This window comes from Pelophylax lessonae (genome assembly GCF_965119305.1).
Source record: "Pelophylax lessonae genome assembly, chromosome: 6".
NCBI classification, from domain to species: domain Eukaryota; kingdom Metazoa; phylum Chordata; class Amphibia; order Anura; family Ranidae; genus Pelophylax; species Pelophylax lessonae.
The window spans coordinates 252,023,527-252,050,574 of record NC_138773.1 but is presented as its reverse complement, the minus strand read 5'-3'; the positions used below and the strand labels follow the sequence as shown (position 1 = coordinate 252,050,574).

The 27,048-nt window shown below is 40.0% G+C and overlaps 1 protein-coding gene across 3 annotated transcripts in view; it reads left to right on the top strand.

Moving 5' to 3' along the window:
* Window positions 1-27,048, top strand: part of METAP1D (methionyl aminopeptidase type 1D, mitochondrial) — a 338,325-nt gene that overhangs the window by 110,860 nt on the left and 200,417 nt on the right. Inside the window, exons 2-3 of one of the 3 annotated variants that reach the window (XM_082260306.1) lie at window positions 13,526-13,695; window positions 23,784-23,933. In XM_082260306.1, coding sequence (XP_082116432.1) covers window positions 13,526-13,695; window positions 23,784-23,933 — 320 coding nt within the window. The remainder of the gene's footprint in view (window positions 1-13,525; window positions 13,696-23,783; window positions 23,934-27,048) is intronic. The other 2 variants (XM_082260307.1, XM_082260308.1) reach the window with 2 other exon arrangements.

The window sequence follows — 27,048 nt, the reverse complement described above, 5'->3', positions numbered from 1 at the left end:
AGCTCCTGAATCTCTCCTTTGCACCTTATTTGCAGTAATGTGCACTGCTCAATGTAAACTACAGATCCCATAGTTCCTAGTCCATCTTGGGAATGAACAAGATGGGATGGCTACATTCCTACATACAGTGGGACCATAGAGAATGCATGTAGCCACCCTCTAACACGAAGTCAGATCACAGCTCAAAAAAGGAATTTGGCGATATGGAGGAGGCTGAAAGCAATAGAAGGAACTTTTTTTAGGCTAGAATATACTGTATACAGTTCTTTAATATAATTGTCCTTTTTTTTAAACCAGAGTTTGGTGTCACTTTAAACATAAGTCGACTTATATATATGCAGCATAGTGCTTGTGAAATATGGGTCTCAATTGAGACTCAAGAATCCCTCCTCCCAGAAGCATGATGATGTGCAGCTTACCACATCTTAGAACATAGGACAACTCATCATTTCATCATTTGTCTTTGGCTTGAAGAGGTCACTTAGCCTGATCAGAATATGGGAAGTGTACATGAGATCAGTGGGTCTTATTATACCCATACACATGTTGGTGTGTTCTTTGCTTTCGCTTTAGTAAATTGGGAAACAAATTATGCATTCTAAGATGATCTTATCTAGAAAGAGAAGTCTGAGAAGAGCTGGCCCAGAAGAGAGCTTCAAAGAGCCTAAAGAAGATGAAGGGATGTCTGAGAGCTTATGAAACTGACAGTCATGTACATAAAATACATTATATAGACAGCAGAAATGCTTGGCATAAAAACCTTCTTGTGTGTGATGTCACGGAAATGTGTCCCTGGAAGAAAAGACTTATTCATAGGGCTTCCCATTGACCATATTCATGTCTCGCATATACACAACATTAAGGGATTGTGTAATAACATGACTCCACTTCCATTGCTAGACAAATTATTTCTATTCTATAAATATTTAGGCCTTGGCTAAAATAAAGAAGCCGCATCATTAAAGCCAGAGTTATCAGGAACAAAATTACAGGGCCCTCTTGCTCTGTGATGTTACAGCCCCCTTCTATCCTTAACCAATTAAAGAGGCCCTGCAATCAACTTTAAAATATGTACTCAAAAGATTATCTCTGATTTCAGAACTATAAGAAAGATACCTCCTATGAAAGTCAAAACTGATCATTAAACCTTGAGATGCCTAATGGGGAGCCTACCTTCACTATACTTTGGTTGTTTAAACTGGCCATACATGCATACATTTCTTTCATTCAGCTTTTAGGCTGAGCAAAATAAGTCTTAATACATTTTTCAATCCACACTAAACAAAGCGCATCAGCAAATCTTCCCTGCCGGCTACTGTGTTTAGACAGCCGGGACCTGCTGCCTTCAGAATACCAGAACAGTGACTGAAGCTGGTTGGCTTCAGTCACTGTTCTACCAACAATTTTCAGCCCGTTTCCTTCAATCTTCAGATCAAAGTCAAGCCAGCCCCTTCTATCCTTAACCAATTAAAGAGGCCCTGCAACCAACTTTACAATGTGTACTCAAACGATTATCTCTGATTTCAGAACTACAAGAAAGATACCTCTTATGAAAGGCAAAATGAATCATTAAACCTTGAGGTGCCTAATGGGAGCCTACCTGCACCATACTTTGGTTTGGCTGGTCATACATGCATACATTTCTTTCATTCAGCTTTTAGGCTAAGCAAAATAAGTCTAATAAATTTTTCAATCTACACTAAACCACGCACATCAGCAAATCTTCCCTGCCGGCTACTGTATTTAGACAGCCGGCATCTGCAGTCTTCAGAATACCAGAACATTGACTGAAGCTGGTTGGCTTCAGTCACTGTTCCACCGACAATTTTCAGTCCGTTTCCTTCAATCTTCAGATCAAAGTCAAGCCAGATGGTGCCATCTAGCAGGAAACAAACAAAATTCAATCGGTATATGACCAGCTTTATACAGGTAGCCCTGAGGGCATTTGTTCATCCCATTGCCATTTTGTCAGTGACATCATATTGTAACACATAAACTTCTGATTGTGATGCAATCGTAAGCAGACCTGCCTTGGAAGTTTGAATGTGATTGGTGATAGAGAAAGCAGAGTGGGTCCACATAGACATAACAACCTTACTTGTTCCAGATGACCAAGACTGTGGTCACATGCATGCAGATAGCTTTAGTGGGTAAGAACACACCAGTTTGTAAAGATATTTCCATTAGTTAGCAGAAAGAATCTATTGGTATATACAAAACCACAGAGTGTGAAAAGAGACAAAAATAGAAAGAACTGTTGTGAATTTGCACAGAGACACTAACTGTATGTAGATGTATAATTCCTTGAGCCTAAATTAAAGGTAGACTAATGCTATACAGCGCAAACATTAAAGACCTCCTCTTAAATTGGTTCTAAAGCCATGAGGTTTTTCTCCCTTAATGCATTCTCAGAATTAAGGTAAAAATAATTTCATGTTCAGCTCCCCCCAAGCCCCCCTTAAATACTTAGGTGAAGATCCGTGAGCCCAGAGAACCACCACCAGAAACCAGGTCACACTGTCTCTTACCAGACTTATATGACCCTCACTACAAAGGTCATATACAGCATGTTAATCAAAGTAAGGTAGGGTCCTCCTCTCCAATGTAATGGCACCCGATCACCTCTCCACCAAATGCAGGACACCACACCGGGAAGCATCGTTTATATGACCTTTGTAGTGAGGGTCATATAAGTCTGGTAAGAGACAGTGTGAACTGGTTTCTGGTGGTGGTTCTCTGGGCTCACGGATCTTCACCTCTGTTTTGAATTGAACACTTATAGACTGCTGTTTCCCTCTGTGATATATGGACATTCTGCGAGAGCAGTGTTTTAGAATAGCGCCACATTTTTTACTACTGTTCTATTAATCCACTTTTAATTCAGGATTTGTGTTGGCTGCTTTTCGTCCTATGTTGACCAATTTATTTTATGATATTAGCGCAGCAATACTATTGCATATCACCCCTTAAATACTTACCTGGTTCATTTTTTGATCCAGCACTGTGTTTGTCAACAGGAGCATTTGTCTTCTCTTCCTCTTTCACAAAGACAGCAACGGGAGCCATTGACCCCTGCTGCTGTCATTCAAATCCTGTGAGGAGGGAGTGGCAGGTGAGGCAAAGCCATGCCGTCTGTGTCTATAGATACACACCGCTTGGCTTGGGAGCAAGCCCGCATCAGTGCCCTCATAACAAGCGGCTTGCTTTGGAGGCATTCAGAGAAGAGGAGGAACAGACCTCGCTGGTGGGGGACTCCAGAAGAGGAGGTTCGGGTTCACAGAGCAGGTAAGTATCACTTGATTATTAAATTAAAACCACTTTAAATTGACAGCATTGCCTCTGTCATTTTCTTCTCGAGTCCTCCAAATTTCAGTATCAACTGTGACTTATAGAAAATCTCTTTTTTTGCATGCCCTTATCTACCACCTCTCCATGAGATTGTACTCAAGCACCAAGTTTTCACTGGGGTTCCAGTAGCTGATCTTGTTTTTACTGGGGTTCCAGTAGCTGATCTTGTTTTTACTGGGGTTCCAGTAGTTGATCTTGTTTTTACTAGGGTTCCAGTAGCTAATCTGGTTTCACTGGGGTTCTTTTATGATGGGGAGAGTAGCTAACATGAAGTCCAATAAATAAAGCCGCAAGATGTCCAGGCGCTGTTTTGAGAAAGAGAACAGATCTGAAAATAACAAAAACCAGAGTCTATAGCTGCTAGTGAAAAAGACTCCTGGGGTGGAGTAATACAAAAGAAGCAGCAATGTTTCTTGAAATTACTTAGGACCTGGCTGAATGTCCAATTAATTGATTGTAGCCACACAGCTTAGGTAATACACAAGTCTCCACAGAGTTCCAAAATAAATATTACATATAAAAGCAAAGGAAAAAATGCTGTGCAATCCAAATCCTCCACTTGGAAGTGACAATTATTTAGCGGCTGAGAAACAGACTACTTGCCAGCAGATGGAGAGGTTTGTGTCCTCGGCTAGGGCAGACTCCAGTGTTGCTTGATGCACTAGGCTCTCCCTGGAGGCTGGTGTGGGAGTTGGAGCTGGTGATGTAGATCGCAAAGTGCATCACTGGATAGGTGTATAGCCCAGGGAGTCTGCGATGGGAGGTCCAAGAGGAAGGCACGTTTGGTGGTGGCGTCTAGCGATGACGTTAATCGCCGCGCCAGCTCGGCAACGCTGTGGCCACTGGGATGAAGGTGTATTCTAGAGCACCAGACAGTGGTCCTGTCACTATGACCACATGTTTCGCGCGCCTGCGCCTTTTTAAGTCATGTGACTGGACCGACCACTTTTAACAGGAAAAGGAAGTGTAATTAGCCAGGGAGTGCAGGGATACTAAATGTATTAGACGCATCACTGACATCTCCCTCTGAAGGAAAGCAATTATTAACTCTTACAGTGCAAGTTGTTTTAAAAAAAAAAATGTATAAACATAATATCAAAAAGACTATATGTATAAATATCTATTCCGTAAAAGCAGTAAAGGATATAGGAATGGGATAATAAATGTGAAAAATAATAATAATAAAAAATATATAATAATAATAATATATAAATAAAAATAAAAAATAAAAAGTGATGTTGAAGAAATGAGGAGTTGAAAGATCTCTATGTTAAACTGTGTTTCCAGCTCCTAATTTAACCCATTGGGCGACAGAATATTTAACTTAAAGATCCAAAAAGCCTCCTTTTTACAAAGTAAGGCAAATTTCTCATTGTCTGTTAGTATTCTGTCTGATATGCATTCAATTGCCATGACTTCTAGGCATTTTATATCATTATTGTGATGTACCACAAAATGGTCGAGGCACATTGTGTTTGACACATCCACTCTTGATAAATCTTCTATGTTCGCCCACCCGCCCGTTTACGTAACGTATGCATGGTCCGACCCACATAATGGAGATTACAAGGGCACTAAAGTATGTATATTACATATTCAGATGAACAAGTGATGAATTGCCTTATGGTGAACACTTGACCACTATTGCTAGAAAAACTGGGTTTTCCATGAGAAATTAACTGACATGTAAGACAGCCCCTCTTGCGACACTGAAATATTGCCATTCTATGATCAAAGTATGAATGAATGTCCATAGTGTGGACTTTCTTGTGAGATTTCAGTTTACTTGGTGTGATGGTGTTTTTAAGAGTTTTTGCCCTTCTAAAGGTAACTTGAGGGGCCTTGGGTAATATATCAGTTAGCCTCCGAACCAGCTTTAGGATACTCCAGGGTTTTTGAATCACCTTTGTGATTTTTTTTGTGTTTGGCATTGTAACCTTTGACAAACCTAATTGCATCTCTACCATCCTCATCTTTTCGGGCTCTAGTTGATGAAGGAGATGCATGTTTGTGGAAAGCTTCCTTTAATAATTTTTCTGGAAAACTTTTTTATCTACAAGTATATGACCATGTCTTGCATAATCATCACCCTTCGTACAATTTCGGTGTAGCCTGTGAAACTGGCCTCCTGGAATGTTATTACACCATGAAGGATGATGACAGCTAGAATAGTGTATGTATGAGTTACCACTGGTTGATTTGCAATGATTTTGAGAAACGATTTTACCATGTTCATGAGCTAGTTCCAAATCTAGAAAAATAGGTTTATGGGGGGGTCTGATGACATGGGTGAATTGCAGGCCAAGATTGTTTTTATTACAATGGGATAAAAAGGAGGTAAACTGTTCCACAATGCCACTCCAGATGAGTAGGACATCATCAATGTACATTCCATAGTACACAATGTGTCGGGCATATGGATTGTGGTTCCAAATATAAAGTTCTTGCTAGTACCCCATTGTAATGTTTGCATGACAAGGGGCAAAATTAGCTCCCTTTGCCGTGCCTTGCAATTGGAGATAAAACTGATCCAAGAATGTAAAATAGTTGTGTTGCAAGCAGAATTCTGTGCCTTCAATTAAAAATTGGGCTTGTCGGGAATTGATGGTGAGATCCTTGTAGAGAAAAGATTGTAGGGCTCTCAAACCCACATTGTGAGGAATGGACGTATAGAGTGAGCACACATCCAAAGATGCCCACATATATCCTTCCTCCCAATTGAAAAAATTGTAATATGTCCAAAACATGGCTTGAATCCCTGATAAATGCAGGGAGACTAAACACAATAGGCTGTAGAAAAAAGTCTATGTTTAGTGAAAGACTGTTAATAAAACTATTGGTACTTGGAACAATTGCAACTGGCAACACCTGGCAGGGTTTAACAGGGATTTATGAATCTTTGGAAGATGGTAGAAGTATGGAGTATTAGTTGTTGGTAGTAGAAACTGTTTCTCTTTTTTGTCAAGAACCCCATCTTTAACCACTTCCCACAAACCGATGTACCTGTACATCACCTTGCAGAAGCGGTTATACCGGAATGATGCCTGCATCTGCAGCCATCAACCCAGTACCGTTTTTTATATCCGGCGGCTGGCTTTCAGGAGATAACAGTCGATGCGGCTCAGCAGCTGCTCAAGCCGTTATCCCAGCGAGCAGGAGGGGACATCCCTCCCGCCGCCTTCCGCAGGCTTTGCCTGGGTCAGATGTGCAAGCTGGTTGGAGTCTCGAACAAAGCTGGATTTGATCATGTAACCCGGAAGAGACGTCACAACGTCCGGTTTACTCGGCTGCCAATGGCGCAGATTTTAAAAAAAGTCAGTGTTCAACAATGCAGATTTCAGCATTTTGAATACTTTTAAGTGCAGTGGAGAGGTCTGGGGTCTTTTAGACCCCCAGTCCCTCCATAAAGAGTACCTGTCACTGCCTATTACTGTCACAAGGGATGTTTACATTCCTTGTGACAGCAATAAAAGGGATCAGATTTTTTTTTTTTTTAAAACAGTGTTAAAAATAAATATTAAATAAAATAAATAGGAAAAAAAATAATACATTTTTAAAGCGCCCCTGTCCCCGTGAGCTCGCGCACGAAAGAAAACGCATACGTAAGTCGCACCCGCAAATTAAAATGGTGTTCAAATCACACGTGTGGTATCGCTGCGATTGCCAGAGTGAGAGCAATAATTCTAGCAAAACACCTCTTCTAAACTAGTAACCGTTAAAAAATTTTAAAACGTCGCCTATGGAGATTTTTAAGTACCGTCGTTTGTGCGCAATTTTAAACCGTAAAATGTTAGGTATCTATTTACTCGACATGACATCTTTCACAATATACAAAAAAATTGGGCTAACTTTACAGGTTAATTTTTTTAAAATGCAGTGAAATGTATTTTTTTTCCAAATACTGCGCAAATACCGCATGACAAAAAATATTGCAATGACCACCGTTTTATTCTCCAGAGTCTTTGCTAAAAAATATATAAAATGTTTGGGGGTTCTAAGTAATTTTCTAGCAAGTAAATACTGATTTTAACTTGTAAACAACATGTGTCAGAAATAGGCCTGGTCCTTAAGTGGTTAAAAGCCTCATTGACCAAAATCTTAATGGCCTGTTGATATTCAGGTAAAAGGTCCCTCTTTCGTTCAATGTAAGTGCTGTTGTCAGACACGATTACCTAAGCTGTATTGCTACAATCAATTAATTAGTCATTCAGCCAGGTCCTAAGCGCTTTCAGGAAACATTGCTACTTCTTCAACATGAAGTCCAATACCTGACCCTGGAAATTTTTGAGTCTGTGCCCACCTCCTTCATTACATCATCCTGACAATACAGCTTGTATAGAGTACTACAAAGCAAAGTCCCATTGGGTTATGGAAGCTTGCTGTTTTTTTCTGGTTCAGACATCTACATACAGAAACGAAAAACCTTGCAAACTGCAATTAGAATTCAGAGTCATGGAGATGCCATAGAATATAAATATGTTTTCTGTAGATTTTCTGAAATTAGGTGGTTATGTTGTGCCCCTCAACAATAGATTTCTTGGCAGATTATCTTTACTTATAATGAATCTTTGAAAGCAAGTCCTATCAATGATACATTTTATACCAATCTTGTTTTAATGTGCAGGATTGACACTGCCAGAACACATATATAACATATATTTTGACCCCTAAAAAATATATTTGTGCAGATAAAAAAATAAATACATTCTAGACTTTCTTTGCTTCATGAGTGAAATGTGTGTATGCCCGCATAATACACTGCAAGATCTTTCAAGAACACTTCAGTCTTATGAAAAGATTACCATAATGCTACCTGCTAACGTTTATCTGCATGACTTTTTTTATGTTAAGTACTGCAAGCTTAGATTGAAATTGCCAGGGGACAAATGTAATGGTTTCACCTCAGCACAATTGAAGCTTTTTTGTTTTTTTTCTTTCTTTAAGGTTTACATGTAAATATACATTTCATATAGCTCGCTGTTTCTGATATGTTAAAAGTATGTGTTTTCACAGGCAATTTTTTGTAATGTGGACAGTCATATAGAAGGGAAAAGCGGGTTCTTGCTGCCTGACACGTATTAGGTACTATACATGTAAACGGACATTGCTAACCTACCTTGTGAAAATTATACTTGCATGGCTGCCATCCTGATTTTCTTGCTTCTGTTCTTTGAGTCACTGACCCAATAAAAGTATGCAGATAAAGAGCGTGACTTTACTTACTGCATACTTGTTGTGGGTGAGTTAGCTGGATACACACTATACGATTTTCTTTTGATTTTTCCTTTAGATTTACCAAAACCATATAATATGAGGTTAAACCTAAACACTTTAAATTTGTATGCAGTCAGGCAGGCCCTTGCACTACATAGTTGAAGGTAAATCTAAAGGAAATCTAACAACAAAAGTTGTTTTGTGTGTATCCACCCTAAAGGCCCGTACACGCGATAAGAAAATCGGAAGTAAAATTTAGTCCGGCGAATAATCTGCCAATTTTCGGATCGGTAGTATGATGCTTTCGACAGCTGATTACGAATTTTTCGGACGACAAAAACTGGATGTGCAGGTTATAAAATTTTTATCTTACTTGAACACAACATCTGATTTTTATTCAATTAGTACAGTGCATGCTCAGAAAATAAAGAATACAAACAAAACAATTCAACACATGACATCCCTTCTGAAGTTGAATTCTGTTGTACGAGAATTTTTGTATGAAAGTAACCTCTTCACTTTTGCATATGAGACTAGAATGCAACAAAAAACGAAAGAAAATAAGTCCGATAATCTGATCGTGTGTACGAGGCTTTACTCATAGGCTGGAAAGCAAGCAGGACTGTCAGGCAGCTATCCATTCCAGAAATATGTCAAGCTCTGTCTTATTTTTATTAAGGGTTTCATAAATAGATGTTCATTCAGGAAACCTGAATACCTCTTATGGACTATGTAACACCTACTTGGCTTTTTAATCTATTTTCAATTCATTTTAACAACAGGTTTTACTCTATCGTTTTGTGGGCCATATATGTATTAACAAATTCATAAATCGTTTTGATGAAGGAATTATATCTCTAAAAAAACACAAAATGGGCAATTATATCAATTACAATTATTTCCATCAGAAAAAGAAAATCTGTCCTGTCTAAAATCCATTAAAATGCGTCTGAAATCCATTAGAATGCGCCCAATCCAATCTCTTAATTTGTTTTGCAAATGATTGTTCTTGAATGAAATATTTTTTGTAATTTTCAAATCAAAAATTGATCATAGATTTCAGAATTAGACATCATCTGTTATGAAGTATAAAGGATCATGATGATATGCGAAGTGCAGTAGCCCATAACAACTAATCAGTTTACTAATATCTGTAAAAAATAAATGGTTTTTGATTGTTCTGTATACATACATCATAAAAAGTGGCAATCACATATAGCATTGCTATGGTCCTCTTTATCAAAGTGATTGTTATATGAATAGAACATCAAAAAGTAAAAAAAAAAAAAGTAAACCAATTATAAAACTAGTGATATAATGCAATCAGCATAATCGCAGAAAATCTGGTGCTTTAAACACCACCCATAAATAGACCATGTCCAAATCACTCCTCTGTTATGTTGCATGAAGCAATTGTGTTCCTAAACCACCAGGAAAAAAATCATCCATGTCAATGTAACAATGATCTGGTGGTACTGTGGAGTGGAGCAGCAGGTGGATTTGATCACATCAGCTACTTTACCTAAACATTTAGCTGTACTTTGCAGAAACACAGGATCAATACCTTTTGTTTCTGACAGTACAGCAATCTGTCTTGTTTACATAGGCAGATTGTCGTTCTGCCTGTGTAATTGGCAGGTGCTGGCAGACATTGATTCTGTGGTACCCGCCGCTGGACTCCCGCTGTGTATGATGATGATGTGTGTGCACGCCCCAAATCCAGAAGTGTCAGATCACGTACTAGGTACGTGATCTGGCGCAGAGCTGCTGCAGTATATGTATGGTGGACGGTCTGCAAGTGGTTAAAGGGGAAAAAAGGAAAAACCTAACTAACTCTAAGCCTACTCCTATCCTACTTCTAAGCCTAATCTATCTAACCCTGTAAAGAAAAGATTGATATACTTGCCTATTCTGAAGCTGCTCCAGTCAAGTCCTAGGCTGAGCTGTCAGCAACGGCTTTAGTGTGTAGGAGAGGTAGCTGACAACGGAAGCCCAATATAAATAACCCTATAGGAGTGACGTCACTTCCCAGGCATTTTCCATCCGTTGTTGACTTTCTCCTGCACACATAGGGCGCCACTCTAGACCAAACCAGAGCGGCTTCAGAATAGGTAAGTATAGCGATCTTTTCTTTACAGGGTTAGATTAGGCTTAGAATTGAGGTTGGAGTAGGTTTAGGGGTAGTTAGGTATTGCCGTTACTTCATCTTTAAGGGAAATAGTCAGAAGATACTCTTTAATTTTATACCATCAGTATTGTAATAACAATACAAACAATAGTAATATTTGACAATCCAATATAAGCTTACTCTGCCTGTCCGCTGCCATCTCTTTCCACAACTTCCTGGATTCCCTGCATGCTTGGCAACTTCTCTACTCTTTGCTTTCAATTCCAGGACTCCACCCCCTGAATCTCCTCCTCTCAGCACCTCTGTAGTTCAGAAGGCAGACTCTATGAAATGTGTGACACAGCAGTGCCTGTTCACAGGGCATAATGAATACCTATCACAAAATTCCAGGATTAAGTGTGTGGGAATCTGTAACAATAATATTGATATAATGCATTTACAAAAGCGAGCCAGCCAACAGTGTTGCTTTCAAACTTCCTTTGTATTGGAGCAGCTTCCATCTCTCCTGCAACAGAGACCGAGCTATCGAAATGATAGACAAGTCCAGGTCTGTGTTTCTGGAGCTGCTGTAATACTGAGATCTGACCATCAAAATGGCTGCTAACCCTGGCTAGAGCATCCATCTCATAGTGGCGTTTGTAGACATGAGCCCACTGTGCTTAATTGAAATTCTGGCTCTGGCTATCTCCTGTGCTGAGAAGTGTTAAGAAGTGTGACATGGTATGCAGAATCGTTATAAGCATGCAGTTTGTATGCTCTCCCTATATGCATGGGTATCCTATGTTTACTCAATTTAGAGTAGTTACTCATTTTCCTCCAAAAATCAAAAAACCATAATGATAGGCAAACTGGCTTACACTCAGATGTCAGTGTGCTCGCTGACCAATCGCATTCTCTAGCGTTTTATATTAAAGCAAATAATGCTACTTGTGCATAAACACTGGTAGAAACAATTGTGCCTGTGTTGACCCTGACAATAAATACAATTCTTGCTATATATTATTTAAAGGACAACCCCAGGAATTTTATTTAAATCTTGTCTGCCCGTCCTTGTTATTGTCTTATTAGAATTAGTCGCTACAATGGTGACCCTATAAACTTCTACTGCAGCAATTAATTCAATTTCGAAAATAGCGCACAGACCAAAGGCTGTATCTAGGAAAATACAGCAAGGAGGAAGCATAATTTCTCCATTAATTTCACGTAAGAGGTACACATTCCTTTCAGGTGGCAGCAGATTCTTACTTTCTCCGCTGTGATATATTGAAGAAGCAAAACTAGCCCTGATACATGAGATCATGTGAAGTGTAAGAATTCATAGGACATGATTCATTATACCTACACAAAGTAAAATGGGCACGAAGATGGAATCGATGCCCATAGATCTCATGAAACTGGTGCCCTTGCTTCGGCAGAAGAAATACAAAATTGGAATAATACAGAGAAGATGAAAATTTGGCACTCCAAGTACACTGGTTCAAAGATATACAAAATTGGAATTATACAGAGAAGATGAAAATGTGGCACTCCAAGTGCACTGGCTGTAAGATAAAGCAAACCTGTACTGAGGTGCTGGAATAATCCCCGTATAAAAATGTTGGTTTAACCACTTGAAGGCCAGGCATTTTCTTGCACTTTGTTTCCGTGTGAAAACCAGTTTTTTCTTTGTAAAATATAAAAGATGGTGTCTTTCTAAGTAAATACTTACCAAACATGTCTTGCTTTATGCCCGCACAATAGCATCAAATTACGTACATTTTACCATCCAAAGGTGACGCTTTAAAAGCCTTTACAGGTTACCATTTTATATTTACAGAAGAAGTTTGGTGCTGGAACTACTGCCTACTGCCCATGACTTGAGGTTCGTGGTGATACCTTGCATGTGTAGGACGATTGCAATTTGCGTGCGTGCGGGGCTAACGCACGCGTTCACCTTTGTGCGCTAGCAAATAATTTTTATTTTATTTTTAAACTGTTGCTTTGAAAAAAAAAAAAATGTTATCATCTTTATTGCTGTCCCAAGGAATATAAACATCCGTGTGACAGCAATCAGCATGTGACAAGTACTCTTTATGGAGGGATCTGGGGTCAATGTCGTTGCATCCTGGTTACTATAGCGGAGACCAGATCAAAGCCGAATCCGGCTTTGTAAGGGTCTCTGACTAGCAGGGGAACATGCCAGCTAGTAGCTCAAGTCTCCTTGGTGGGACGGGAGAGCCGCGGTGGGAGGGGGGGGGTGGAGAATTGTCCCCTCTTGCTACTTGTAATAGTAATCAAGTGGCTAGTTAGCTGCTCCGGTTGCTAATACAAGATTGATAACTGCTCTAAAAGATGGTACCAGCATCACCCCTGTAGAACCACTTGAAGTCAAATGGAGTACCAGGTATGTGATTTGGTGGCAAGTGGTTTAAGATCTAATGACTTTTGTACCATTAAGAACTAGTCACTGACCAAGACCAAGTCTTTGGATCAGGAGTTCTGACTTCACTCTAACTTTTCTGATCTGCATTCTTCATGCTTATTGCGAAAGTATTGAAGCCAGAGACAGCCAGTCAACTTGCATTTTCCGATGGAGCTGCAAAATGGCAGCCTACATAATGCTCTCAGTACATGTTTCACTTAATGGATATTTACTATGCCTAAATGTTCTTATATTTCTAATACAGTATATGTATAGCAAATGTAGTTTCAGAAGAACTAAAAAGTTCACATTTTCACTTTTTCTTCTTAAAATCCAGCTAAAGACAAACACAGATTCAACAGTTAATCTGACAATGTCTGAGAAATGAAAGGATATATTAACTGATATTTTTCTTTTCACGTCTCTCTTTGCAGGTTATGTGACTGGCTGTCAAAGAGTTTTCTCTGCACCAATCAATCATATCTTCTTACACAGGCAGTTGAGCATTCAACAAAGGAGATGTTTCTTTTTGCGGAGACAAAGAAGCACTGCTTATAGTATAGTTTGGCCAGGTACAGTTTCCCCAGCTCATCCAGTTCCCGAGGTAACTGTAATTTCTATTATCTCATTCTTTTCCCCGTCAATATAAAGGTTGACTGCACTACTGATCAAGTACATTCATCTACTGACAGCCAGGGGGCCGCAGGCATAGCCTGGGATTTAAATGGGAACAGCAGAGCTGCGTACACTCCTCTCCCAGCCAGACAGTGTTATGAAGAATAGGTAATCAGTGCATAGGTGTGATCAGTCTCCAGATAGATAGTTACAGGCAATCTCTTCAATGATGCAGACACCAGCAGGTGGGCATCAACACCAAGGAAGTGGCCAGCCAACTTGTAAAATGTGCCATAATGTTAGTAAATGATTTAAGTAAATAAGATGTTTTATGGTCGATATCCAACCTGGGCCTTCGTCATTAGATGGACTGTTGTGAATCTGATGAGCCTACATTGAGACTGATGTGGTTACCTTTGAAGAAAAACATAAGCTACTATAATAAGGTTTTTTTCTTTTCATTTTTTTCCCACATAACCATTCCCATCTTCCCAAACGGAAGAAATAGCCTGCTTGTGATAATAATACATGTGGCATTAGATACTGCTGGCAGCAGGCTGCACAATTCACCTGCCAGAGGGGTGAGCTCTCAGCGGTCCCAAATATCAGAAAGTTCCAGGGTGATTGTGATTAAAAGTTGTTTAGTTGGGAAAAAGAGCCTGGCTAAATGTAAACTGAACTTTATTACTTTTGATAGAATCATTTGCTGTGTTTCACCTAAACAGAAAAGTACATTGACTTTAGTTGAGCTCCGGATAAAAACATAACATTTTTGGAAAAATAACTAATAATTTTCAGGTGACTATGAAATATTGCTTATGAGGTTATTTGCCTTTACCACTTACGGCCAACAGAAGGCTTTCTAGATGTGGTTGACCCCAGATTTCCTGCAGTAATTTGCAGATATGGTATGAATATTTTAAACTGCCTTTGTGTTTTTATCTTGTGGTATTCAGGTCAAATTGCAACTCACAATCCACTGAATTAATTAAAGGAAGGACTGGTCCCCCTCCCTGTTGTGAGTTCATTTGGACCCATATGGAGTTTTAGTTAGGCAGTTAGTAAACAAGTGAGCAGTCAGTCCTGGACTTTCTAATTTGCAAGCCCAGCATGCTCTGCAGTTTAATTATAATGGAATCACATAGTATAAATGTTTGTAAATGAAAGCTTTCACGCAAAAAATGAAAAGCATAATATAAAATATCAATTCATAAATGTTAAGCATTCAAAAAGATTCATAAATGTTAAGCATTCAAAAAGATTGAATTAAACTGACAACAAACTTTGAGAGTTTCTCTTTATTTAAAAGGGATCGTCAGCACAAAACCCAGTATTAGCAAATATCAATAGATGTTTATTTGTGTGCTTCTGAATGCGTTGTTTGGAAGAACTTTGTAGCAGAAAAGAAAAGTAATATCTGACACTGTATGCACAAACTAGACATTGCACATACTGCATTTCAGTCAAAAAGAGAGCCCTCTATGCTTGTAGTAACTACTGCCTGTGCAATGGTCAAGGTCTACAGCAATCTGTAAATATACAGGTAGCCCATGATTTTGATTGATTGTCCTGATTTTAGGTACCAGCTAGTTTACCTGTCGGTGTGGCGCCTTCACTGGCGTTGACCCATTTACCACACTGTGTTGGGGTACCAAACATAGGTTTACTCGAGAAGTGTAGGCCAAGAACAGGTTTCCAGGACAAAGGAGCACACAGAAACTGAAAGATGTTGAAAACTAGAACATTTCAATGTGTCTCTCACCTCGCAAAGGCCAGCCAGCCAGTATCCAGCAAGAACCCCCAGCTAGGGTTTGAACTCAGGGTATGGTGAACCCAGAAGTTGCAACCAGGCAGCTAAGTACCATAGAGCGCAAGGTATTTTGGTCAGGAGCTCATCAAATGTGTAAGACTGGAGAACTGTGGATCACGCCAAAATGGTCTGTAACCAGGACACTGGCAAGAAGTCAGGCCAGGCAGCAAACACAGTTAATAAGGTAACTAGCCAGAGGTCAGGGCAAGCAGCAGACTTTATTAACCAGGATATTTACCAGAGGTCGGGACAAGCGGCAGACACAGATAATAAAGAACAAGCCAAAGGTCAGGGCAGGCAGCAGACACAGATCATCAAGATACAAGGCTAAAAAAAAATTGGTCACTTTCACATGTATTTTAATTACAAATAAAATGTACAGTATCCCATTTAGCCCTGGTTCATACCAGTGTGGCTTTGAAATCGTGCTACTTCAGTACAATTTCAAAGCCGCAGATCAGTGCGATTTTCATGTGCCATTTCATTGCAGCTTGCCACTTCATTTAACAGAAGTCAATGCAAGTCGCAATGAAATCACAAAAAAGTAGTGCAGGAACCTGTTTTTTCAAAGTCGCTGCAACTTGAGTTAATTTGAATGGTTCCATTGCCGGCAATCAGATGTGACTTGTCATGCAATTTTGAACTGTCAAATTGCACGACAAATCGCAGTGTTGATGTGGGAATCCCTCCTGCCGGGCCATTGTCTTCTCCCAGCAGTAGAGAGCGGCGGAAGCCGCCGCTGCCAGAAGACAGTGATTATTGCTAGCGATCATAGCAGCCGCTAGCGATTAATCACAGATAAAACCTGGCATGCTGGTTGTACCCAAGTTGATTGATCAATCAACTTGGTACATTCAGCCTGCCCATACACGGTTCGAACCTCTGGACAATATTTGAACCGTGTTTGGTCTGCCTTAATCTTGTTATGATTTGATCATGTATTTGATGCATCGCTCTCAAATAATTGAGTCCCCTCTATAGAGCGTTGCTTAACATACCCCATAGGTATTTATAGTATGGTCCTTGGGCCTCAACAGCCACTGACTAGTGTTTTCTTTGTCTACGTGCTTACTCAAGGACATTGAAGGAAAATGATCCACTAGACTAGCTTTTCTTAGTTAAAATGGATGGTTTTTACAATTTCTTCCTGGTTTTGTGCTGACCATTCCCTTTTCCCTATATACAGTATCTCACAAAAGTGAGTACACCCCTCATATTTTTGTAAATATTTATTATATTTTAAATATTTTATTATATCTTTCCATGTGACAACACTGAAGAAATTACACTTTGCTACAATGTAAAGAAGTGAGTGTACAGCTTGTATACCAGTGTAAATTTGCTGTCCCCTCAAAATAACTCAACGCACAGCCATTAATGTCTAAACCGCTAGCAACAAAAGTGAGTACACTCCTAAGGAAAAATTGTCCAAATTGGGCCCAATTAGCCATTTTCCCTCCCCGGCGTCATGTGACTCGTTAGTGTTACAAGGTCTCAGGTGTGAATAGGGAGCAGGTGTGTTAAATTTGGTGTTATTGCTCTCACTCTCTCATACTGGTCACTGGAAGTTTAACATGGCACCTCAAGGTAAAGAAGTCTCTGAGAATCTGAAATAAAGAATTGTTGCTCTACATAAAGATAGCCTAGGCTATAAGAAGATTGCCAAGACCCTGAAACTGAACTGCAGCACGGTGGCCAAGACTGTACAGCGGTTTAACAGGACAGTTTCCACTCAGAACAGACTCGCCATGGTCGACCAAGGAAGTTGAGTGCAAGTGCTCAGCATCATATCAAGAGGTTGTTTTTGAAGGGGTGGGGGTCAGCCTGTAAGTGCTCAGACCATATGCCAAACACTACATCAATTTGGTCTGCATGACTGTCGTTCCAGAAGGAAGCCTCTTCTAAAGATGATGTATAAGAAAGCCCGCAAACAGTTTGCTGAAGACAAGCAGACTAAGGACATGGATTACTGGAACCATGTCCTGTAGTCTGATGAGACCAAGACACATTTATTTGGTTCACATGGTGTCAGGCACATGTGGCGGCAACCAGGTGAGGAGTACAAAGACAAGTGTGTCTTGCCTACAGTCAAGCATGGTGGGTCATGGTCTGGGGCTGCATGAGTGATGCCAGTACTGGGGAGCTACACTTTATTGAGGGAACCATGAATGCTAACATTTACTGTGACATAGTGAAGTAGAGCATGATCTCCTCCCTTCGGGAAACTTGGCCGCAGGGCAGTATGCCAACATAATAACGACCCCAAACACACCTCCAAGATGACCACTGCCTTGCTAAAAAAGCTGAGGGTAAAGGTGATGGACTGGCCAGGAATGTCTCCAGACCTAAACCCTATTGAGCATCTGTGGGGCATCCTCAAATGGAAGGTGCAGGAGCGCAAGGTCTCTAATATCCACCAGCTCCGTGATGTCATCATGAAGCAGTAAAAGTGGACTCCAGTGGCAACCTGTGAAGCTCTGGTGAACTCCATGCCCAAAAGGGTTAGGGCAGTACTGGACAATAATGGTGGCCACACAAAATATTGACACTTTGGGCCCAATTTGGACATTATCACTCAGGGGTGTACTCCCTTTTGTTGTTAGTGGTTTAGACATTAATGGCTGTGTGGTGAGTAGAGATGGCCTTGGGGTTCGCCCGGTGGTCGGTTCGCGGTGAATTTTGCTTGTTCGCAAATTCGCAAAAAGTCAGACTTTTGCCGATGTTCGCGCCGCCATTTTCTTTTTCATTCAGAAGAACTTTGACCCATGACACAGCCGTCAGGTGGAACGGGACAGCCAATTGAAACATTCCAGCACATGGACAGTCCCCCTACCCTATAAATAGACCCGATCTGGCGGCCATTTCACATTCCGCTTTCTGCCAGTGTAGGGAGAGGTCTGCTGTGCTCATCAGGGAGAGTTTGCTAGACACATGTAGCGCTGTGAAGATCCACAAAAGTCCTTTTCAGGGCTGGTATTTTTCGGTATAGGTCTACTAGTATCTTTTGAGCTTAGGTAGAGGTATCCTGTGGTTGCTTTAGGGGCAGTTAGAGATCGGCTGCAGTCACACAGAAATCGCTTTGTCAATGTCCACAAAAGTCATTTAAAATTCTCCAATGTCGTTATAGGGTCTATTACAGTCTCTTTACTATAGGGGCAGGTATCCTGTGGTTGCTGTAGGGGCAGTTAGAGATCGGCTGCAGTCACACACAAATCGCTTTTTCAATGTCCACAAAAGTAATTTAAAATGCTCCAATGTCGTTTTGGGTCTATTACAGTCTCTTTACTATAGGGGCAGGTATCCTGTGGTTGTCACAGATGTGTGAATGGATCCTATATGTATTAGACAATGTATTTACTGGCTGCTGTCAGTTCTGGCTGATTTATGAAAAAAAATATATATATTTTTTGCTGTAAAAAAAAAAAAAACATTTAGGGCAACATTTTTAATTGCAATACTTCTGTTATGACATTGTCCATGTGCTGAGACTATTTGTGCACAGCTAGTACGTCTTTTGTGGCTGCAAATATGACCTAAAGGTTTTCAAAGTTCGCCTCCCATTAAAGTCATTGGGGCCCACCGCGCACTCGCGGTTCGCGGACTTTTGAGAAAATTTGCGGCTGGCGTTCGAACCGCCCCGGCCGATGTTCGTCCATCACTAGCGGTGAGTTGTTTAGAGTGGACAGTAAATGTACACTGTTATACAAGCTGTGCACTCATTACCTTACATTGTAGTAAAGTGTAATTTCTTCAGTGTTGTCACATAAAAAAGATAGAATAAAATATTTACAAAATTGTGAGGGGTGTACTCCCTTTTGTGTTATACTGTGTGTGTGTGCTTACTTTTTTTGAGATACTGCACATATTATTTCTCTCTGATCTTTTATAATGGATCCTGATAAGAACATTAAATCCAGTCACAGTAACTTTTAGGGGAACTGTACATGCAATTAGCCACATTACATATGAGCCTAACTACAACCTGGGCAGGGAGGAATGGGCACTAAGGGCCCTATTTATTGCAGAGTTAATACCCCTCTCTAGACGCTGCAATGTTTACTCCACGCTTTTTCTCATTACTAAGGGCTCATGCACACAGGACGTTTGTACAGCTGCTGTTAGGGGCGTATGACGTTTTTTCTCTCTGCCTCAAATGGTTGTTAGCCATTGTGTCCATGCACGCATAAGCGTTTAGGGTCAGTAGAAAAAATTGACAGCCTGTGCATCCAGGAACAGAGGCTGTTGAGCTGTAAAAACGCAAAATGACATAAAATGCTGCCAAATACTGTAACAAGCTTTTAGCCGTGTCCAGCCAAGCACTAGTTAAAGCTTGTAGAAGGAGTTTTCTTATTGACCTATGAGACTGCAAGAACCCTGACCCTTTGCCTGGACAGTGCTGATTGGGCCTGTGCCCAATCCTCCCAAGAAAAAAAAAAACCTCTCTAGCAGTACACACCAAACTGAGCATGTGCAGCCTGAATCCATAGACTCTGTGTTATCAGGAAATTATTAGGAGTCAGTGGAAGGAGGGGGAGGATTAGAGAAGGCAGGATCAAACAGCCTTTTAACACAATGCAGAGGATTAACCCCTTAGGTGCCACAGTGAGTATAACAAGATTCTTTACTGCATATACAGTGGTTGTGGTTTTAGTAACACTTTAAAGATTTAAAGAAAAACTTGCACAATTCAACCTACTGGACCTGTAACAGGAAAAACACTAAGGTCCGTAACCTATATAATAAAGTAATGCTACTCAATAGTACTCTGTGAAGAAATTAAGTTTCAATAAAAACATCTAATTTCTGTACTTTACTGAACCCCCTCTGTTTATAAAGAACCAATGCTGATTGGGCTTATACTGAATAATCAGTGTTTAATTGTGTTTATGCAGGCTTACTTATGAAAAATGTACATTTCTTCGGTATTGGTGTCCTTGCTTTGTCAGAGCCTGACACATTAGATGGAGCATCAGGAGGTAAGAGGTCGCTAAAAATCTGAAAGCTGCTGCCTGTCTTCTGACTTGCGTTACACACTTTGCAATCAGAGCACTTTAAACAGTGTGCAAGGTCAGGCAGTGAAAAGGCCAGCAACTGTCAGACTGCAGGTGACCTCTGACATCCAGAGTGGAACTTCTTTCAGGAATTCTCTGTTTATCACTATTGACAGACCCTCACAGCGATTATGACCTAGTTAATTTATTGTATAGCAACAAATGTATGTATTGTAATTGAGGCTACACTTGATTAATAATGAATGTAGTGCTCACCCCCGAAGGAGCCACTTGGTATGATGGGTCCTCTGCTCTCTGCCATGACTCTGTGAAGCATGTCATCCCCTGTGACGCACCTGGTTACATGATAGTGTACTGCAAAGACCTATATTCGCTCAGGTATTAGAATATTACCAACTATATTGGCCTATGGAAAATAAACACCAGGCTTTTGGATCGCAAATTAAGTACGTATATTGTAAAGAAGGACAAAATAAATAGCAATGCACCAACATTAATAAACAGTAAAGTAACTGACCTGAGTATTAGGCTATAGTATGGCCATTAACCTAACCACAATAATACTAAATCAAGGTAACCTGATACACAGCACTAATAAAGAACTGCATAAACAGTGAAATTATACGAATAGCAATAAAAGAAGTCTCTCACATTCACTCTCTGCACCTATGATCAAAAGAGCACTCTGCACATACACCCCTAAGAGTCAGTGTACACATTCCGAAAAGGGGTACCCCTGAAGATGGCTGTAAAGTGCCTGGTACCTAATTTGCAAATTTAGGTTGGTTAATGCTGGTGCCCAATCTGTATGATGGTGCATTTTTGGCAGTCCCTATGGCTATATCCTCAGGAATCCAGTCCTCATACAGGTCCTCAGTGGCTCTCTCTCTCTCTTGTGTGAGTACAGGCACACACACCGCAAAGATGTCTGCCCTCTTCAAGCCTCCCGCCCTGCAAGATCTTTCTGTGGCTTCCTCCTCTTTCTCTCGGTACACATGTAGCCAGGTGCTTGACTACAGAAATATTGAGAAGGAGAGGCAGGTCTCCCGAGCCAGTGTAGCACAGACAGCAGCAATAGCATCTGCGCCATTGTCGCAGGGAGACCAGAGCATCCTCTTACCCTCGACTTCCCAAGGCTGAATCTCCAGAGGCATTCTGTGGAGCTACTGAGGGTCCCTCCTTTCTACAGCGAGAGTTCACAGCCGCACCACGCAGACTGGTGAATTGCCCATTGTTCACACTGCTAGCAGGGACTGAATCACTGGAGGCAGGACAATAAAAAGGTACTCCAGTCTCCTGTGTAAAAATTAAGTCAGCAACTTCAAAAATTGTATCTGCTGACTTTTAAAAAACAGCCACTCACCTGTCTCATGACCTAGTGCTGTGTTCACTGCAACCATTTTCACCTCCCGTCTTCTGACAGCTTGCTGCTTCATGGCCGGGTTCCCACTGTGCATACATGTATGGTTCTGCAGTCTTCTGGGACCTGTGAAGTGTCCCAGAAGACTGCGAGGGGGCAGGAGAACTTTTGCATAAGTGGGAGCGGGTACTTGTCAAAATACCCGTTCCCAAAAGTGCCATTTCCTAAACAGGAGCAGGGAAGGAGGCCTTAAAGTAGGACTTCCTCTTTTGGGTGAAGCTCTACTTTAGGTAAACTGCACCTATACTATACCATTGCTGCATGTTGGTTTAGCGAAACTGGCATTAAGTGCCCCAATGCTTATTAAAGGGCCCCAACGATAGAAGGCAGAAGAACTACATAAAGGACTGCCCCTCCCATAAAACCACCTTGAAAGTTGCCTTCTCCCATTTTCTTCATTTCTATAAAGTTCAAAATGTACGAACAAATACAGTGGTGCAAAATAGCAATAGGTGAATAAAGTCCAAACTATATGAATCCATGCAATGCAGTGACTCTTAAAAAATAAAAAAGCCACAGAAAAGCCCCTATTGTAATACAAAACCATTGTACAGTTGATGGTAAATAAAGTGTTCAGTGCTGTAGAGATCCCTTTTTACAGTGTTTGAGTGCTAAAATGTTCTCCTTCAAAAAAAAAAAAAAAAAAAATAGATGGCAGCTTACCAAACAGTGTTGATGCCGAATTACAGGGATCAAGATTGCATAAACTCCATCTCCAGAAAAGTAGCTCCCATAGACAGCCAAATCATGATGATAGATTTCCTCAGTAGACCACAGTGGTCTATGAGAACTGGCCTTTATGGTATCAGACGCTCAATCTCCACACAAACGTGCAAAATATAAGCAGGGAAAACCTCATAATGCAATAAAGCCATGATCTTTATTAAAAAAAGAAATCTGCAATCAAATTTAGGTAGTATACAAAGGGCATCAATGTAAATCACTCCGACCACGGTGTTTCACGACCCACCGGCCGCAATGACATCACACAAGCACTCCGCCCCACGCGTTTCTCCAAAACTGGCGTCCTCACAGATAGAAATTCTTCCTTTTTAAAACAGGATCGGTGACTTGGTTGTGTGGTATGTGATCACTTTGCTATACTCCCCTACATCCAGTTCCTTGATAATTTTCTGCAAGGTCTGGTAAAAAGGAAAAAAAAATCTATTCTTTCACAGCTTTAATTTTTTTTTGGTTGCTACAAAATGACAGTAGTGTTAGAACACAACATCTGACCACTGAGACCTGTACATTACAGAAAAAAGACAGGGTGAGATCTTTTCCATTTACCCAACCAGAAAAAGGGAAGGTTCTCTGAGTATTTTCTGTGATGACAACATTCTAAAAATGAGAAAGCAATGGAAAGTAAAGTCATACTACATTTCATCAAAAATGACAGACTGTAATAACCAATTTCTCAATTCAGACTCATTACTCAAATTATTCCAATAACCGTGTTTCTGTTATCTGCAGCACTCCTGACAGTTTAATGTGAAAGAATAAACACTCAGGTATCACAGTTGAGAAATTTGGGAATCCTCTGTTTGGTTACATTGGAGAAATATGTTTCTTGGAAATTTTCGGTGCTATGTATTTTGCTTGTGCGTCAGTTTGTAGTTCACATGCTGTATAAGCTGCTTGTATCAGGCAATGTTAAGTTCAAAAGGGCAGTGGAAGGAACACTGAAGAAGCCTTGGGGGTTTGCTTGGTGGCTCATGAAGGTCACCGCTCGTACTTAAAGGGCAAGTTGCCATGAAGTAGGGGGACTGTCTGAGAAAATGATCCCATTGTTGTGCCTTTTTTGTGATCTTCCTTTCCAATCCTTTTCCTTGAAGCACATAATGAAGCCAGACTATGTGACGACAGGCATTGTGCCTGAATGGGGAGACTTCATTGAAATTAAGGACGAAGATCAGATTGAAGGGCTTCGTCGGGCTTGTCAACTAGCTCGTCACATTTTACTTATGACTGGAAAAATCTTAAAGGTAATGGAAGCAAAGAGCGTATCACCCAATGCTTGAAATAGTAAGATAAACATGTCTCCTTTTCACTGGAATGTTAAAGAACTTCAGGCAGAAATAAAAACATAGTTTAAACTAGATATGTATACATTAAAAACATTTACATTCATTTTTAACTAAACATGGCATCGGAATATGTCTTTATTTTAGTTTCCTGCAATCATCTCAGCTGTGAGAAGAACTGGCAGCATTCTGAGCCAGTTTTGTGCAGTGCTGTCAGTATAAAACTTAGACCCGAAAGGGGAGCATAGGGATGAACTCATCAGTTTTCTCCTGCACCTTCATTGTCCAATCAGCAGGCTGCTGTTGGGTCCTTAACCAAACTGTATTTCTTAAGATTTGCAGAGAAAAGTAAGTTCTCTGACCTGGCTGATATGGTTGCCTGAACCACAAGTCCCAGTAATTTGGCAGGTAAAACAGTTCTTTATATACAGTATGTATTTCAAATGTGTATTTAAAGTGTAACTCCACTTTTGTTGAGAAAAAAATCATTGCAAGGATTTTAACAAACTTTGTTGTAGATTCCTACCTTTTGTTGTCCACAAGAAATCATTGTTTGTTCCTCTGTGCTGAATGAGTCTAATGGGAGTGGTTTCATATATATCAATCAGCTGCAGCAGCTGCAGGGCACTAATAAGGAAATCTGTTAGGCCTGCATCCCTTTAGACGTGTTCCTATTGGGAGTATCTCACCAAAAAGCCATTTTTGTTGCAGGGGATGCCTGAAATCTAACTTGTATCTTAGTGCACTTTTGGAAAAATCGGTGAGCCAATCACACAAACAGGAAATTTTCTTTCCAGGGTGTGTTTAGTACACCTTCTAAGAAAAAATAATATAGCATATATAATAGCAACACAAGTCATTTTGTAATTGAATGTTATGAAAAATAAATTTCCTTTTCAATCTGCAGCTGTTGTATTTTTTTAAAATGCAATGCAATAAAGTTACCTAGAGGTGTTCTGTACAAAAGTCAAAAACTGTTTGCTTGGAAACCAGCTTTAAAATTACCAATTTATCAAAGTTCAAATGGACATTTTATTTCAAATAAATTATTACTTTATTCTAATTATAATTATCAAATTAGTAGATAATTCCTGAAGGGTGATTGGACTGCCAATAACCAAATATCAACATAAATGACATAAATTTTAGATGTTGTGTTCTATGTTTTTGTTAAAGTAGAGGACAAGGGTTCCCCTAATTGCTCACATCTTGAAATACTTTGTAGTTAATACCTGAAACAGCTTTTTGAAGAAAAAACCTTTACTACCACAAAACCAAGAATGCTTATTTCATTCAATTTTCCACACATTAAAATTTTTGAACTATTAAATGGCTGAATAATTTAAATATACTATATTTTTGTATATGGAAAAAAGAACATGCTCTTTTCTTCCTTTCATATTTTATTAAAATTAAGTTACTATCTAAAAATGTGTGGCTATACAAATTTGCATGATTTGGACCCATATGGATGACCAGAATTACTATAGCTACATCTATTTTGGTACCCTCCATACATAATATATGCATTCTTGTATTAGTCTCCTTACCCCCTTACAAACAAAGCCATAAAATTTTACACCTTTAAAGAGTAACTCCACTCTTGATGAGAAAAACAATTCTCACACTTTTATTTAGAACAGCCTAATGATTTCAATAAACTTTATTGCAAATTCCTGCCCTTTCTTATTCTGTAGAAAAACCTATTTGTGCAGAGTGAATCTGTATGGACATGATTTTATAGCTATCAATCAGCTGCTGCACCTGCAGAGCTCTAATGGGGAAAGCGGCGGGGCCTGCATCCCTTTAGATGCCATTTCCCTTTGTGGGTATCTCACCAAAAACAACATTTTAGTTGCATGGGATGCCCAAAACCTGACTTGTATCTTAGTGCAGACTTCTGGGAAAATCAGCAAGCCAATCACACAAGTAGGTTATTACATTTCTGGTAGCATTCTGTACACCATCTGTGTACACCTCCAGGCTGCCATATTGTATTGCATTTACAGAAAATTATTGGGATGCAGATTGAAAAGGAAAGGTAATTTTTAATAACATTTAATTACAATATGACTTGTGTTGCAATTGCACACGCTATACAGTTGCATCTCCAAAAATGTGAATATCATCAAAAAGTTCATTTATTTCAGTAATTCTATTCAAAAAGTAAAACTCATATATTTATATAGATTCATTACACAGAGTAATTTTGTATATTTCAAGCATTTCTTTATTTTTAATTTTGATGTTTATGGCTTATAGCTAGTGAAAACCCAAAATTAAGTATCTCAGAATATTACCTATAAAATAAAAAAAGGATTTTTAATACAGAAATGTTGGCTTACTGAAAATTATGTCCATGTATGGTATAGTATGCACTCAATACTTGGTCTGGGCTTCTTTTTCATGACTTACTGCATCAACGCGCTGTGGCATGGGGCGGTCAGCCCTTGGTACTGCTGAAGTGTTATGGAAGCCAAGGTTCCTTTGATAGCGGCCTTCAGTTCATCTACATTGTTGAGTTTGGTGTCTCATCTTTCTCTTGACAATATCCCACAGATTCTAAGTTTGCTGGCCAATCAAGCACAGTGATCCCATGATCAATAAACCAGGTAATGGTACTTTTGGCAGTGTGGGCAGGTGCCAAGTCCTGCTGGAAAATTAAATCATCATCTCCATTAAACTGGTCAGCAGAGGGAAGCATGAAGTGCTCTAGAATTTTCACTCAACTTTACATTAATATGCTTGGATACAACACTCTGTGAACAGCCAGCTTCTTTAGCAATGATCTTTTGTGACTAAAGCCCCGTACACACGCACCGATTGTCGGCCGAACAATCGGCCGTCTTTTGTCCAGTGTTGTTGTGTTGGTTGAAATGTGCTCTAGACAGCACACGAATTTTGTCAGCCAACAACAACCAACTGCAGAAGTGATGTCATGTTCTGGTCTACTTTTCGTGTGTTTTTCCTTCTCTGAGCATGCCCAGTCTTGCTCATCTGATGTTTGTCGGCCGAAATCTGTACTGACTGACGAACAATCGGCCGTTCTGTTGTTGGCCAACAAAAATTTTATAGC